The 14,190-nt window shown below is 35.1% G+C and overlaps 1 protein-coding gene across 3 annotated transcripts; it reads left to right on the top strand.

The window, feature by feature from the left end:
• Positions 1–169: 169 nt before the first annotated feature.
• On the top strand, positions 170–13,906 carry LOC144445126 (14-3-3 protein zeta-like). Of its 3 annotated transcripts, none has more exons than XM_078134681.1 (6): positions 170–307; positions 546–873; positions 6,222–6,348; positions 7,826–7,989; positions 11,030–11,125; positions 12,088–13,906. In XM_078134681.1, the coding sequence occupies exons 2-6, from the start codon at positions 565–567 to the stop codon at positions 12,142–12,144; spliced, it is 753 nt and encodes a 250-aa protein (XP_077990807.1). In that variant the 5' UTR covers positions 170–307; positions 546–564; the 3' UTR covers positions 12,145–13,906. The 3 variants fall into 3 exon arrangements, with proteins under 3 accessions (XP_077990807.1, XP_077990809.1, XP_077990806.1); XM_078134683.1 differs by having other exon boundaries at positions 180–307; positions 561–873; XM_078134680.1 differs by lacking the exon at positions 170–307 and having other exon boundaries at positions 438–873.
• The last annotated feature ends 284 nt before the right edge of the window (positions 13,907–14,190 follow it).

Genomic DNA, 14,190 nt, shown 5'->3' with positions numbered 1-14,190 from the left:
GTTCGGTCTATTGAAATGATTTTTTTGATATTGCAAACTGATATGCAGCCATACATATCAGGTTCTTCTACCTTTCAAAATAAAATATCGTGGGAAAATTTACTGATATATGATGTCATTTTGGACCAATAACAGTTCCTAGTAACCATGACGTCATTATTTTCCCTAGATTTGAAATACTGAAACCCCGTGCACTGAACTGTGGAAGAGGAATCCAGGTAACCGCACCACCTACAATTTACTACGCTGGACCAATATAGTCCCGGAATTCCTCGTATACTCGATTTTCGGGTTAAATTTAAAGCAGGTAGGCATTTTGTAAATTACTTTTAAACTTGTATATTATGAACAAATTCCTCGATGTTGGTTTTATGTGTGATGTTGTGTATGATATGAGGTGAATGAATATTTAAAATTTTCTCTGAATGTGCTCGGTCTAAGTGTCCGCCATTTCTAGACCCTTGAAGTCCTGTAATATAGTTAGAATATTGTGTAGGAAGGGTTCCATTTCTTGACTCATCTCATTGATTTGTTTGAGACGACAGACTTTTTGATTATAGAGAAATGGATCCAAAGCCCACAGATAAAGACGATCTGGTGCACAAGGCCAAATTGGCCGAGCAGGCCGAGCGGTATGATGATATGGCCCAGGCAATGAAAGCTGTGACAGAAGGAAACATAGAGCTGAGCAACGAAGAGCGTAACTTGCTGTCAGTGGCTTACAAAAATGTTGTCGGGGCAAGGCGTTCGTCATGGAGGGTGATAACTAGCATCGAGCAGAAAACTGAAGGCAGCGAGAAGAAAAGGTCGATGTCAAGCGAATACAGAAAGAAAGTTGAACAGGAACTACGAGATATCTGCAACGATGTATTGGTAGGTAGAACGATGTTTCATGGCGAGAACTACACTGTCTGCATTATAATGACATGTTTATTTCTTGACATTTCAGAATTTTTTATATCTTGACTTTTACTGTTCTTTTCAAATTGATATTTTTTCTTCTTATATACAATGGCATATGTCTAGACTTGTGGTAAGATTTTGTGGTTGCCCATTCATTAGGTGTACGGGTCGGGTCATTCAACTCGCCGGGCACGTCTTTTATGTGGATGGTAATGTTACATAGAAAAGATTTGACAACACTTTGGCCCCACTCATTGTATTCTCTTTAAATAATTAACACTATGGTAATTTCAATAGGAACGTGTTTTCGTAAATTCAACACAACAGACTCCCGATTTTCATGTATTGAATATAAAGAATGTCTATGGTGCACTGTCGAACGATCGCCAAAGGAGTGAGTAATGTGCAACTGAAATGACAGTGTTACATTGCTTGCCCCACCCAACAATTAACTGTTTAGTATTGAATCCCTACTAAATATCCAACTTCGCCTTATTTTCTTGAGTGAAATAGTCAGACTTGACACCATGTGTGCATCAGTGACAAAAATGTGAACATGGAGTAGTATTTTTTGATAAAAAGGGAAGTTGTTACTTAAAGAGGTAACGGCAGCATGACCATGCAAATGAGGGGTTCAATGTGCTATATATGGCAGTGAAACATGCAAGCTATGTAGTCGCTCTTCTAAACAGGTTTTAAGTGCTCAGTAGTTCAGTAGATGAGTTGTTATACACCAACATGGCAGTTCTCGAGAGCTTGAGTAAGGGAGATCGGTATAATTGCCATGATTTTGTTGCAGTGAGAGGCTGTCATAAGTTGATAGAACTGTCATGGTTCAATACGTTTCAAATAGAGAGACAGGCTTTCATGTGAAGTAGACATGTTTCAGTGATGTGTGTAGAGGAGAAATTGTCATATTGGCCATTTCCTGAGAGTAGGGTTGAATTGAATTATTAGTCTCATCTTCTCCTAATGCAGGGTATATGACCATACAGGAAGTATCGTACAAATCTTATGAAATTAGTCATAGTGACTGTCCTATTCTTACTGCAAGTAAACTATTAGTGTCTTGGGACAGAACACATGGGTTCAATATTCAGACTGTGTGATGGATTATCAGGTGTTGGAATCGTGCCAAAAGGACTAGACATAGACTGCAATGATTATTAAATCCTTCAAGCACTCCTGAGGTCAAGATCTCGTAAAAATTTTACCTGTTTTTTTTTTTTTTTTTCACTGTACATGATATGGATTCTGAACACTTGTGTCGTTGTTTTCCTATTTTTAATTCTAGTCTAGTACTTGTGTTCAGAATGCTAATAGAAAAAAAATCACATTTTTTTCCTAACCCACCATAACCATTCATAGTAAAATTGTATTGATCAAGAGAAATATTGTCTTGTTCTCTCTCACTGCTCATAAAATGTTATTCAAAAAATGACATTCTAGTTTACAGCTTCTTATATTCTGCTGTGGCCAACTCCTACTAGCTTTGAAACAATTTTTATATTTAAAAGGAATACAAGTCTTCAGGAAGATCAGCTTTATTTCATAAAAATAAGTGAGCATTGGTTGAATTTTGCCAACAGGCAATTGAAAATAATCTGGTAGTAAGTAGGCAATTTTTCAGTGATGATATATGTGTTTTGTGCACTGAAGTGTTCAAGCCTAAATTTAGTAGAGTTTGCCTTATATACTTCAAGGAAAAAAGCTTACTCATTTGACTGTAGAAGAAAAGTATTCCTATTGGGTGCGTTATGGAAAGTGAATTAAAATCTAAATTGATGGAGCTATGTCATATACACTATTGTATTGTAATTCTTTCAGTGTGGGTATTTTTTAAGCAGTGGTCATGATTTTGTGTGTATGCCTAAGGTATTTCACTTTTGGGCTAGTGACAATTACTGACCTAGAAATAATTTGTTAATGACATAACAGACAAGTTTGGAGTTGATGACAAATTCTGTACCTCATAGATACATATTATGTATGTAAATTATGTGCAGACTATATAACTGTTGTATAATTTATAAAGAAGCACTGTGTTAATTTGAATCCATTGTGTGTGTGTGTGTGTGTAGTCTGGTGGTGATGTATGAATATCAAGTTCATATAGGTGCAATACACATCTGGTGACACATTCTCAGACTCCTAATTTATTCCTCTCTTGTAGGGTAGTTCTCATACAGTACAGAAATGAAAGTGATTACAGTGTTATGCCTTCTGATGAAAAGCGACTTTTTTATTTGTTGTGGGTGAAATATGACTGTTTTCTTGCGAGTTATTTCAGTAAGGGGATAGGGACAGGTTTTGGTGCACCAAGCTGACAGGGCACACCATTACAATGTCATTATTATAGATAGCAATACATTTTAGACATGAAACGTAGGTGGTTTTGCTTCTTACCAATTTTAGTACTGCTGATGGGGAGGAAAAACCTTTAGGCTACGACTCTCACAACCATAGGAATACTGAGTGTGTGCTAAAAGGTATTTAGTTGGGTACCTGCATTGGATATAATTATATCGCTCTGAAATGAAGGAAAATTTGTACATTAGATATCTAGTTTGAATTGAAATATTAGAAATTTATGGATGGTTTGAGGAAAACATGACTGCCTGTTAGACTAGCTAGAAAAGTGTGACAGTGGAGAAAGAAGTTACAGAACAAAGCTTGGAAAATGTTATGAACATTTCCTATGTCTAGTGAAAATAAAAACATTCAGATAATTCTTTATGGTCAAAGTTGATTAGCACAACTGTACTGAGGTTCAGTAGTGCTATAGGGATTGTGTGTGTGTGTGTGTGTGTGTGTGTGTGTGTGTAAACAATTTAAAGTCAAAAACCGCTGAACCGATTGCCACGATATTTGGTGGGTCCATTACCTTGGGTGTCTAGTTGGGAAATTGTTCAAATCAAAATGATCGCAAGATAGATGTGTGATTTGGGTAAAAAAATGTGATTTTTGGTCAAAAAACTTACACTCAGAAACTACTGGGCAGATTGGTGTGAAATTTAGTGGGAACATTGTTAAGGGGGTGTAAAGTAAGATTTGTTCATGACATGATGATTCCATCAGTAATATGCAAATTAGGGCTAAAAATGTGTCTTTTGGGTTAAAAATCTATAATTCCAAAACTACTGAGCAGATTGGGCTGAAATTTAATGGGAATGCATCTAGGGATGTATGGATGAAGAAGCATTAAGCATACAATGATTCTATGAGTGATATGCAAATTAGGTGTAAGAATGTTCATTTTTGGTCAAAAATGTTTATCTCAAAAAGTACTTGGTCAATGAGTCTGAAACTTGGTGAGACGTTTCTAGAAGTGTTATTCTGCAGATTTTCTTCTAAATGTTTTGACAAAATTGGCCCTAGCAACCATGACCCGCCCTTAGCAACAACCAAATGGCAGTATATTTTGGTTAAATAACATCATCTGGGAGGCAAGTGAGTAAACATTCCAAAAATGTATGCAAATACCCTAGCAACCATTACCACACACATAGCAACAGCCAAACGGTGGTGTATTTCACAAAGATAACAGGGTTTAATAGACAATTGAATAAACATTCAAAAAATGTATGTAAATTTGCCTAGCAACAAGACCATGCCCACAGTAACAGCCAAATGATCACGTATATTGCAAAGATAATATCAGGAATTCACAAGTGAACAAAAACACACAAATGTATGCAAATATATGTAACAACATGACCACGCCCTGAGCAACAGCCAAATGATAGCATATATCATAAAGATAGCAACATGGTTGGATAGGCAACTGGATAGTCATTCAGCAAATGAACACCTATTGTTAGCATGGACTAGCATATGGATAAACGTTTTTAAAAAATGTACAGTTGTGCTACAACGCCATTGGGGGTATTTTTTTTTTATTGCATTAGAAAATGATTTTTGCTGCTTGATAATTGTAGCTTTCAATGTCTGGCATTGTCATTATTTGTGTCAAAATGTAACGGTAGAAAATTGAATAGTTTAACTCAGACTGTCTTGTATTTTAGTGAACATGGTCCAAAATGTATGTTGAAAACAGTTCAAAATATATTTGAAAGAAAAAAGGATTTACCCAGGCCCTATTGTATTTGATTTGCTGGTTATGCCTTGCCAGTACAGTAGGCAATATTTTTTAGTCAGTTTAACTCTGTTATGTGTAACATAAGACTTGATAGAAATATTGGTGTCAGTGTTCATATTTATAGCAAAGCAGTTCTGTTACAAGCAGTGGGGTATTTCTTGAAATTGTAGTGTTAATTACAAATGTAGATGTCATTGTGTGTAATTGTGATAGTGTTTGTCAGGCAGTATGCACATGGGCAATTAATCATGTCATAATCTATGAATTTTAAAGAAATGGTAATTGTTTTAAACTGTCTATGAATTGACCGTTTCCCAATCTGTAGGTACATTATTTTCTATATGTTCATGTGTTACAGTGGACAGAATTTCTGCTGATTCCAGGAACATTTATCTGCCCATAGGCCATTTTATATTTATTTGTTACTGTGGACAAAATTTGACCCAATTCCAGAAACATTGATTCGCTACTGTGTATAATACTTGTTTGTTACTATGGATAAAATGTGAGAAATACTTACATGCCAATATATGTAATATTTATGTGTTACTATAGACACCATTTATTTGTGCCAATCCCAGAAAGTTATTTGCCTTTGTATGTAATTTTTGTGTTACTGTGGATGAAATGTGCACAGATTCCAAGAAGAAACGTTTATGTGCCCTTGTAATATTTCTATTGACAAGATTTGTGCCGATTCCAGGAACAGTTTTGTGGTATTTGTGTGTTACTGTGGACAGAATTTATGTCAACTCCAAGAGACACTTATACATCCATGATGTAATATTTGTGTGTTACTACGGCTCCTATTTTTGCCAAGTCCATGGTTAAACATTTGTTACTCTAATATGTATGTGTTAGTGTAACTGAAATTTGTGTCAATTCCAGTCATATTTATACGTCATTCCACATAATATTTATGTGGTACTTAGGATAAAAATTAATTCTAATTCCAGAAATATTTGTACCAATATGCACAACATTCATATGGATAAAATTTGTGTGTAGAATGTTAGTACCATTATTATGATATTTATGGACACAATTTGTGGCAATTTCAGAAACATTAATATTGATATCTTTGGATTTCTTTTAAAGTGTGATTACCAGCATCTTTGAAATAATATCAATATTAAAACTTGTAACAATGATATCACATTTATAAATATTCCTTATGGTCTACAAATGCCTGATGGTATGCTTTCATATTTTTTTTCAGGAACTTCTTGAGAAATATTTAATTCCTAAAGCTACAGAACAAGCCGATAGTAATGTGTTTTATTTGAAGATGAAAGGAGATTATTATCGTTATTTAGCAGAAGTTGCAAGTGAAAAGGATAGAGATGGTAATTATGTTTGTGAGGTATTTTTTTGGCGATGTCTTGTAAGAAGGAAATGTATGGAGTATCAACTATTTTTATTCTGATTGTATCATGGACATGATGTGACTAACATTCACCGTCTCGGTAAAGGACAGGATTTAAAATGCTGGAAGTAGTTTTAACCAATTTGACACACTTAGAAATATGAAAGCATTACTGCGAGCTTTCAATCTCTAGCCATGATTTCAAGAAATTTGTATCCTTCATTCAGTTGTAAAGTATAAGCTGCAATACGGGAAATCCAATTTGAGCATTATAAGCCATTGCCGAGAGAAAGTCTAGTGAAGTAACTCTACAACTTGTATCTGATCATGAATTGAAGAATGAGTGATTTTATTTGAGAACAGCAAAGTTCCTGCGAGAATGAATGTTCATCAACTCTGGGTTCATACTTGGTGATGAAAATTTCTAGTCAGAGTCAAACAGTTTCTTTAAACCAAATCCCAATAGTAAAGCGAATGACAGTAGCCCATTGCACAGTATACCCCTGACGATACTGACAAGGTATTAGTGAAAATTTGGGATTTTGAATTTTGTTGACACTGTCAATAGAAATTTTCGTTAGTAGGCAAAGTTCCTATCTATTTGTTACCCAGTGATTTTGTAAATTATATGGCTTGGAGTTTGGAGAAACCGTACATGACAAGCAGTCGTGTCAAGACTCAAATTAATTTCACAACCTGTTATATTTATAGTTCCCAGCGACTCTCATCAGTATTTATGGCTTACAAACGATTCTCTGATATTGTGAAGAGATAGGTTTCCATTCTTCAACATAGCATGAGTGAGTGAGAGAGAGAGAAGTATGAATGTGAAATTGCTGTATTTTTACAGTTTGATATCTGTTTATTATCCTTTTGACCTATAGTGTTGACAAAGCTCTAGTAAAATAACTTTTATACACTTAGGTGTTTTATTTTCCAAAGCTCTAGACAATCATGCCTTTACAATGAGAGAGATGCCTGTTGAGATGCCTGTATAACTTTGCAAGCCATAAATACTGATCAAGTTGCTGGGAACTATAAATATAACAAGGCTGTGAAATTAATTTGAGTGTGGAATGGACTGCTTGTGATGTATGGTTTCTCCTAATGCCAAGCCATCTGTGTTCATCTGAGCTTGATTACCAGACTTGCATTTAATCAGCTCTACACACCATTCATTCTATTCCGTAATAAGACTAGCGCGAGCCAATATTCAACTTTGTGTGTGTACATGAAATCATCAAATACGTAGGCTCACATTTCAGATTTTGTTAATACATCCATATTATGGTTGAATATGCCTCTGAAATTAAAATCGTTTCCAAACTTTGCCATATTGAGTTTTTGGGAACAAAGTGGTAAAAAGAGTTTAGGATTTTTATTTCCGAAGTAATTTCATTCTGCATTCTGATCTGAATATTTGTTAAATTTTCTATTCTCTCTTGTTCTTTCTGTAGGAATTGTAGAGAGTTCACTAGGAGCTTATAAAGAGGCGTTTGAAATTAGTAAGCAGAAAATGCAGCCAACACATCCTATTCGCCTCGGTTTGGCGCTTAACTTCTCAGTATTTTATTATGAAATTCAAAATGCACCTGATAAAGCATGTACTCTTGCAAAAAAGGTGAGGAATGGGTAGATATAATATATATCAACTTCAGTCTTTGTTAGTCCCAACAGGCGCCACCCAGAGGGGACTTGTGCATTGAATTCCGTCATCTTCATATCTCTGGCATGCACCAACTAATTTCAACCAAATCTGGCACAAAGGTAGCATATGTGAGACATAAGCATGCCACTATGTTTTACAACCGAATCATATGTGGCCGAATGGTAGCCATATTTGTTTTTAAATTTCACAATATGCACCATAACTTTGGAGGTGTAATACGTAGTGACTTCATTCAAGTGGCTCCACCCATATTATCAAATATGAGCTTTTTTGTAAAAGACCCTGGCCCTTGACCTTGAAAGACTTATTCAAGGTCAAATAACCAAATTTGGGTAATCTGCATAGCTTTTTGAATCAACATTTCAAGTGATGATATTTTAATCACATGGTTTTTACTAAGGGAGACATATGCAAGTCACTTAATTTTGTGACCTTGATGTGAAATATGGCAGCCATGTTTGTGGTAAACAAACACAATAATTTTCTATGATGTTGACAAGATAGCTAAACATTGGGATTTACTTCCAAGAAATGTTTGGACGCTGAGTAGATATTTTCATTATAAAGTATGAACCCAGAGTCCATAAGCAACTATTCTCGCATATTTTGCTTGTCATCTTCAAAAGTTGATACATATGAACACTATTCAAGTGTTTACCCACACATTATCAATGGTGATAAGAGATTGACCTTTGACCTTGACAAACATTATCAAGGTGCTATGACCAAAAAGTTTTCTTTCTATGTTAACTCAAGAAGTTGAATAAACAAAGATGCCATTTAAATGTCTATACCCCAAAGGTAAATTCTGAAGCTTTGTATCTAGAGACAGTTACACCATTCAAATTTGCACACTAACTTGGCCATTAAATACACAAGTTAGGGGTATGTCTTTGATTGAAGGCTTGTTCTATCAATAAGCTGTTCTAATGATTGAAAGTGTGTATCATCAGGGTTCATACACGAACTGGAAAGTCCTGGAATTCCAAAGGACACCTGGGAAGACCTTGAAAATGTGGTCAAATCCTGGAAAATCAATCAAACAGCATTGTCCTCCTAGATAGGTGAGAAATGTATACTAAAAAAGCAGGTATGTTGACAAATAAAAATGTATTTTGGTCGTCAACATTCCTGAAAAATGACCAAAGTTGATCAGAATAGTCCTGGAATGTTATTTGACCTGGTGTATTAACCCTGATGATAGCATTTCAGAATTTTGTGTGTGTGCATATATGTACAGTGACAAGGACATACAACAGTTGTAAATTCTGATTGCCCTCTTGATGAAATGACAATCATACTCCACACCACTTCATGTCATGCGATAATGCTACCAACACTTTCACCAGACCCAGAATTTTCCATTTCACGTCTAACTAGCAAGTACGAAAATTGCTGTCTGTGAGCCATCTTGTGAAAAAGTTCTCGGAAGAAAATTAATTTGCTTTTAGTCATACAATGTAGATTGTAAATTGATAACACTAGACAATTCTGTATACATTTTACTGGAGGTATAGATTTCTGTGAAAGCTAGGGTTGATTGTTTAGGGAATACTTTAATCAGTTTTCTCTTTTGCTACAAGGTTTCTAAAACTGATAAAAAACTGCATTTATCCACATCATTAAGGACATTTACTGTTCAAGCTAATGAAAGACACTTAACACAAAGTATTGTTAGTTTTTGTCACTCAATCATGTTGTCATATCTCAATCTGACGAGATTTGTTGTCTAAATCTTAATGAGTCAAACCTGATTAATATTGTACTTGTAGTGGTGGTGGCATGAGTAGTCATCTCACTAGACAAAGTACTCAGTTATTACTAGTACGGTAGTTCATAATCAGTAACAACACTGTAAACTCATATCATGCTGGTTATTACACCAGTCATGAATGTTTATGGACATTCTCCAATATATGCTTAAAATGTGGTGGCTTGGACTATGATTTTCATTTCACCAAGAGGGCTTTCAGAGATAACGAGGGTTTAGGCAACTATATTACTTTGTTCGCAGAGAATACTATGCCAACAGAATGAGTTCCATCAATTTCCTAATAATCAGCATTATTGAAACTAGTAGAAAGTGCATGTATATTGTTGGTGCACACATCGGATAATCATACCAGATTTGATAAGCTACCGGTTATATCTTGTTACTGTCTTAGCGTGTTGAAAGTCTTCTTGCCAGAGTAATACATATTCAGTAGGGTGAAGTCGGTGCTATAAATTCATTTGCCTTCTACCACTATCGTTTGGACTCCAATCCTAACCAGTAGTGTATGATTAAGCCTTTTTCCCAACTAGTAATTACACACTTGTTTACAAATAAAACCCCTCTTTAGAGAAAGAGGATTTCACCTCACGATTACCACAATTACGAAGTGGGTTGTACAATCTGAACCACCTGAACATTATACAGCCCATTTCAAGTTACTGGCTCACTTTATACGTTAAGATAGCAAGATTGAAGGAATACAGTTTCTTGCTACATTTTGTCTACATGAAACAAAGTAAAGTACCATGATGCCGAGAATCTGCAGACATCAAATGCAGAATGCCAAAACATTGACATGTCCACTTTTCTGTTGTGTAGTTGAAGCAGTTGTATTTATTTATTTATTTATTTATTTATTTATTTATTTATGTGTTTGTCTGTAGCAGTATGTTGAAATGGTTTATTTCATAATAGACAAAACGTAGCATGAAATGGCGATTGTGCTTTCTAGTGTCAAATGTTCAGTTTCTTATTGGTTTTTGTGTGGTTGTATCAAAGTGAGCCAGAGATTGGTAACTTGAAATGGGCAGTAAGAATTTCTAGATACTACAACAGTCCAAACCAAGGTGTATTTAAAACTATAGCGCTATCCTGTAAAAAAGGAAATATTTATTTAAAAAAAGAAGTTATAAGATGTGATACTAATAATATTATTACCATATTGTAGCTATCACTGACATAATTGCATTTGATTTGTGTATGTTCACAACACTGCAGGCGTTTGATGATGCGATTGCAGAATTGGATACACTGAATGAAGACTCGTACAAAGACAGCACTCTTATCATGCAGCTGCTTAGAGACAACCTAACAGTAAGGACCTTTTATTGTGTCTGTTTATCGAATAAAGCTATTTGTGTCTGATTATAGAGGCTTTTCCACCAGAGGACTGCGTATTCAATTTAGCCCTCTAAGTGTACACCATGTAATGTAGTGAGGTATTGCTTCCTATATTATCCTCATTTAGTGTAGTCCGATATGCATGACAAAAAAGGAGGGGGTTTCACTTTTATTTGCATGTTAGAAGGGAGGGTAGTGTGTCCTCTAATCAATGACAACAATTTTTGTTGTGGGTCAAAATGGGTGAAATTTAGATTTCTTGTGAGTCACTCCATGGTAGAAGGATAGGGTATTGCTAAATGTTGGTGGGTGACAAGAAGTAGCAATACATCAATGATGTGTCAAGTAGGTGTAGATGACACTGAGGGGAGGAGGGTACTTTGGAATTTTTAGTGCAGAGATTAAGGTCTAGTCAAGTGAATACTTTTTTCATGCATTAGTCTTTGAAAACCAGTCACAACTTTCTCTGTTAATTGTGGTCTAGTACCTGAAGAGAGATGAGGGCTGTTGATGTGGAATGTAGATTAACCAAATTACACATGTCCATTGTTGCCATTATAATTTGATAGCGTATAGGTATAGTTTTGTTATTCTCCAACAATTTCCTTTGTTCAGCTGAGGGACGTAGGGGCCTTATCACTTAGAATGGAAGATTAGTATTCTTTAGCTCAAGTAAGAAATGTATTTGGAATAATATGAATATAGCATACAACTTACAAACTTGAATGCATGACGCATTTTGTTGTCAGAATCGAAGATCAATTTTTCCACTGAATGGAGAACGTGTAAATGCACATTGCCATGACAGTGAGAAGAAGATTAATACCATATTTATGGTTTGAACATATACAACTTAGCTTATGCAAAGTACAGTACATGTATAAGGTGTTCCTACCTGGTAACGTGTAGATGTTGTGTTTTGTGTTCTCTTTCAGTTATGGACGACTGATCCACAAGGCGATGAAGAAGGTGGTGACGGCGGTGACAACTAGACATCCCTAAAGTATCTTATATTACACAAGAACTATCAGTCTCTTGAAGTCTCATTCAGAAAATAGGACAAAACATTTAAATATTAAGTTGAAATCTTTTCAGATGTTGATAATACCAAACATGCTCGTCTCCCCCAAAGAAGTCTTTTAAGTGTGAGCAAAAAATTGCTCACTATTCCTAGTTAGTCACCTAAATGGTTTCCTGTTAATCTGGTCTTACACTTTTTGATCGTCTTGTACATTGTCAAAAATGTGTTTTCTAGTGCTCCGTCTTCACCAGTTCTGCTAAGCTTTCACAAAACATCAGTAAGAAAAAAAAAATTATAAAAAAAAAAAAAAAAAATTTACATGGATAGTATAATGTCATTACATCTCAATGCCCTTTGTAGTGTCACATGTTTAGATTGTACAATATGAAGAGCCAAATATTCCTAAGGGAAGAAAAAAAAATATTTTATTGGAGTCCGTATACCATATTGCAGAGATAGTTTTGTTTTAGCATGATATTGCAGAGAAAGACGACCTTCTAGTACTGTTATATTCTGAATTTTCTGCTTTCCTCTGTATGTAGTAATTAGACTCCTAATGGCATATATCATGCAGCTCTTACATTGGTGTGTTTAAATGTGATAGTCGGAAGAATTAATACCTCTCCATTGTACTCGCGAGAAAAAAAAAAGTATGAAAAGTTGTGTAATACCTGCAAGCAAAACAACTGGACTTGTTGAGAAGGAGGATGCATCACTCTATCGCTATAGCAACCATAGGAGGACAGCACTGTTGCCAGGGGAACTCCATTGTGTAGGCCAAGTGTCAAGACCTCAGTAGAAGCGCTTATTCTAATATTCCATCACTTGATATTTGCTATGTGCTGCAAGTTCTAGACGGGCTTTTTTTTTAAACTTTGCACTTCAATGGAAACCAAAAAACCATAAAACTACAAGTACTTCAAACGTAGAGGTAACCATTCTCAAGATAAATCTTTATTTGATAAAGAGATGAATTTTTTTTTTCAAGTTGTAGCTTTATATTATTTTTTTGTCATGTGTCACAAAATTATTTCAGTAATGCATGTTTTATCAATTTGCCTTGTTAACATGTAGGCATACTATAAAGAAAGAAAAAAATATGAAAAAAAAAGTTTCCACGAATTCCTTTCAATATATTGACAGCTGTTGGCCTCTTATTTTTTTCGTGAATTTTTTTTAAATATTTTATCGACAAAAAAGTACTAGAACTGCCAGCCTGGAGGTTCTTCCACTTCAAGGTTTGTGGAAGTTCTTAATAAAAAGAAAGTAAAAAAAACCACAAAAAGATCACACTTAGGTCTAGTGAAATTTCTAGCTGTGACCTGCTGTAGAGAGATTCTAAATGTTGTAGTTCTGCTTAATTATTCACTATATGAGCACAGTTGTTAGATTTAGTCAGTATTTCATATAAAGTAGTTAAAAGAAACCAGGCATTCTTGGTGCTGAAGTAAAGTTGCCTTTCTGGCTCAGAACCCTGTGTGCTAGTGTCCTCTGCTTCTAGTAGACTAAAAGTATGGTTGAGGATGAATTACTTAATAACTGCGGACAGCCCTTGAATTTTCAAGCTGTTTTCACAAAGGAAGGAGTCAAAAAAACTCAACAAGATTGAAGTAACAACGTATTCGATTTAGAGAAGTTCAGACTGTGGAGCTCTCCCAGCTTTGCTGACGTTCAAATTCTGTATTATTCCTCTTGGCAATAAAAGTGTGGGAATTGCAGTTGCGTGAGCTTTGAGTGTTTTGCATCTAAATGTGTATTGTACTATAAATACAGCTTTTGTGAGTGGAACTGTACATGCACACACACACACATTCTAGGAACAGTACTAGTAAGAATGTGGTATGCTAACTTTTGCATTAACGTTACTTTTGGAATTCCCTTTTAGTTCATGTCAAGTTCATACATGTACGGTTAGATTCACACTAAATTTGATGTTTAACTCTTGTAAACATTGGTGATGAGTTTACTTGTGTAGAAAAGTATCTCTATCTGAGAATTTATTCCTCAGTCCACCATG

Source organism: Glandiceps talaboti, chromosome 13 (genome assembly GCF_964340395.1).
Source record: "Glandiceps talaboti chromosome 13, keGlaTala1.1, whole genome shotgun sequence".
Lineage (NCBI taxonomy): Eukaryota > Metazoa > Hemichordata > Enteropneusta > Spengelidae > Glandiceps > Glandiceps talaboti.
This window is presented reverse-complemented; position numbering and strand designations above follow the sequence as displayed.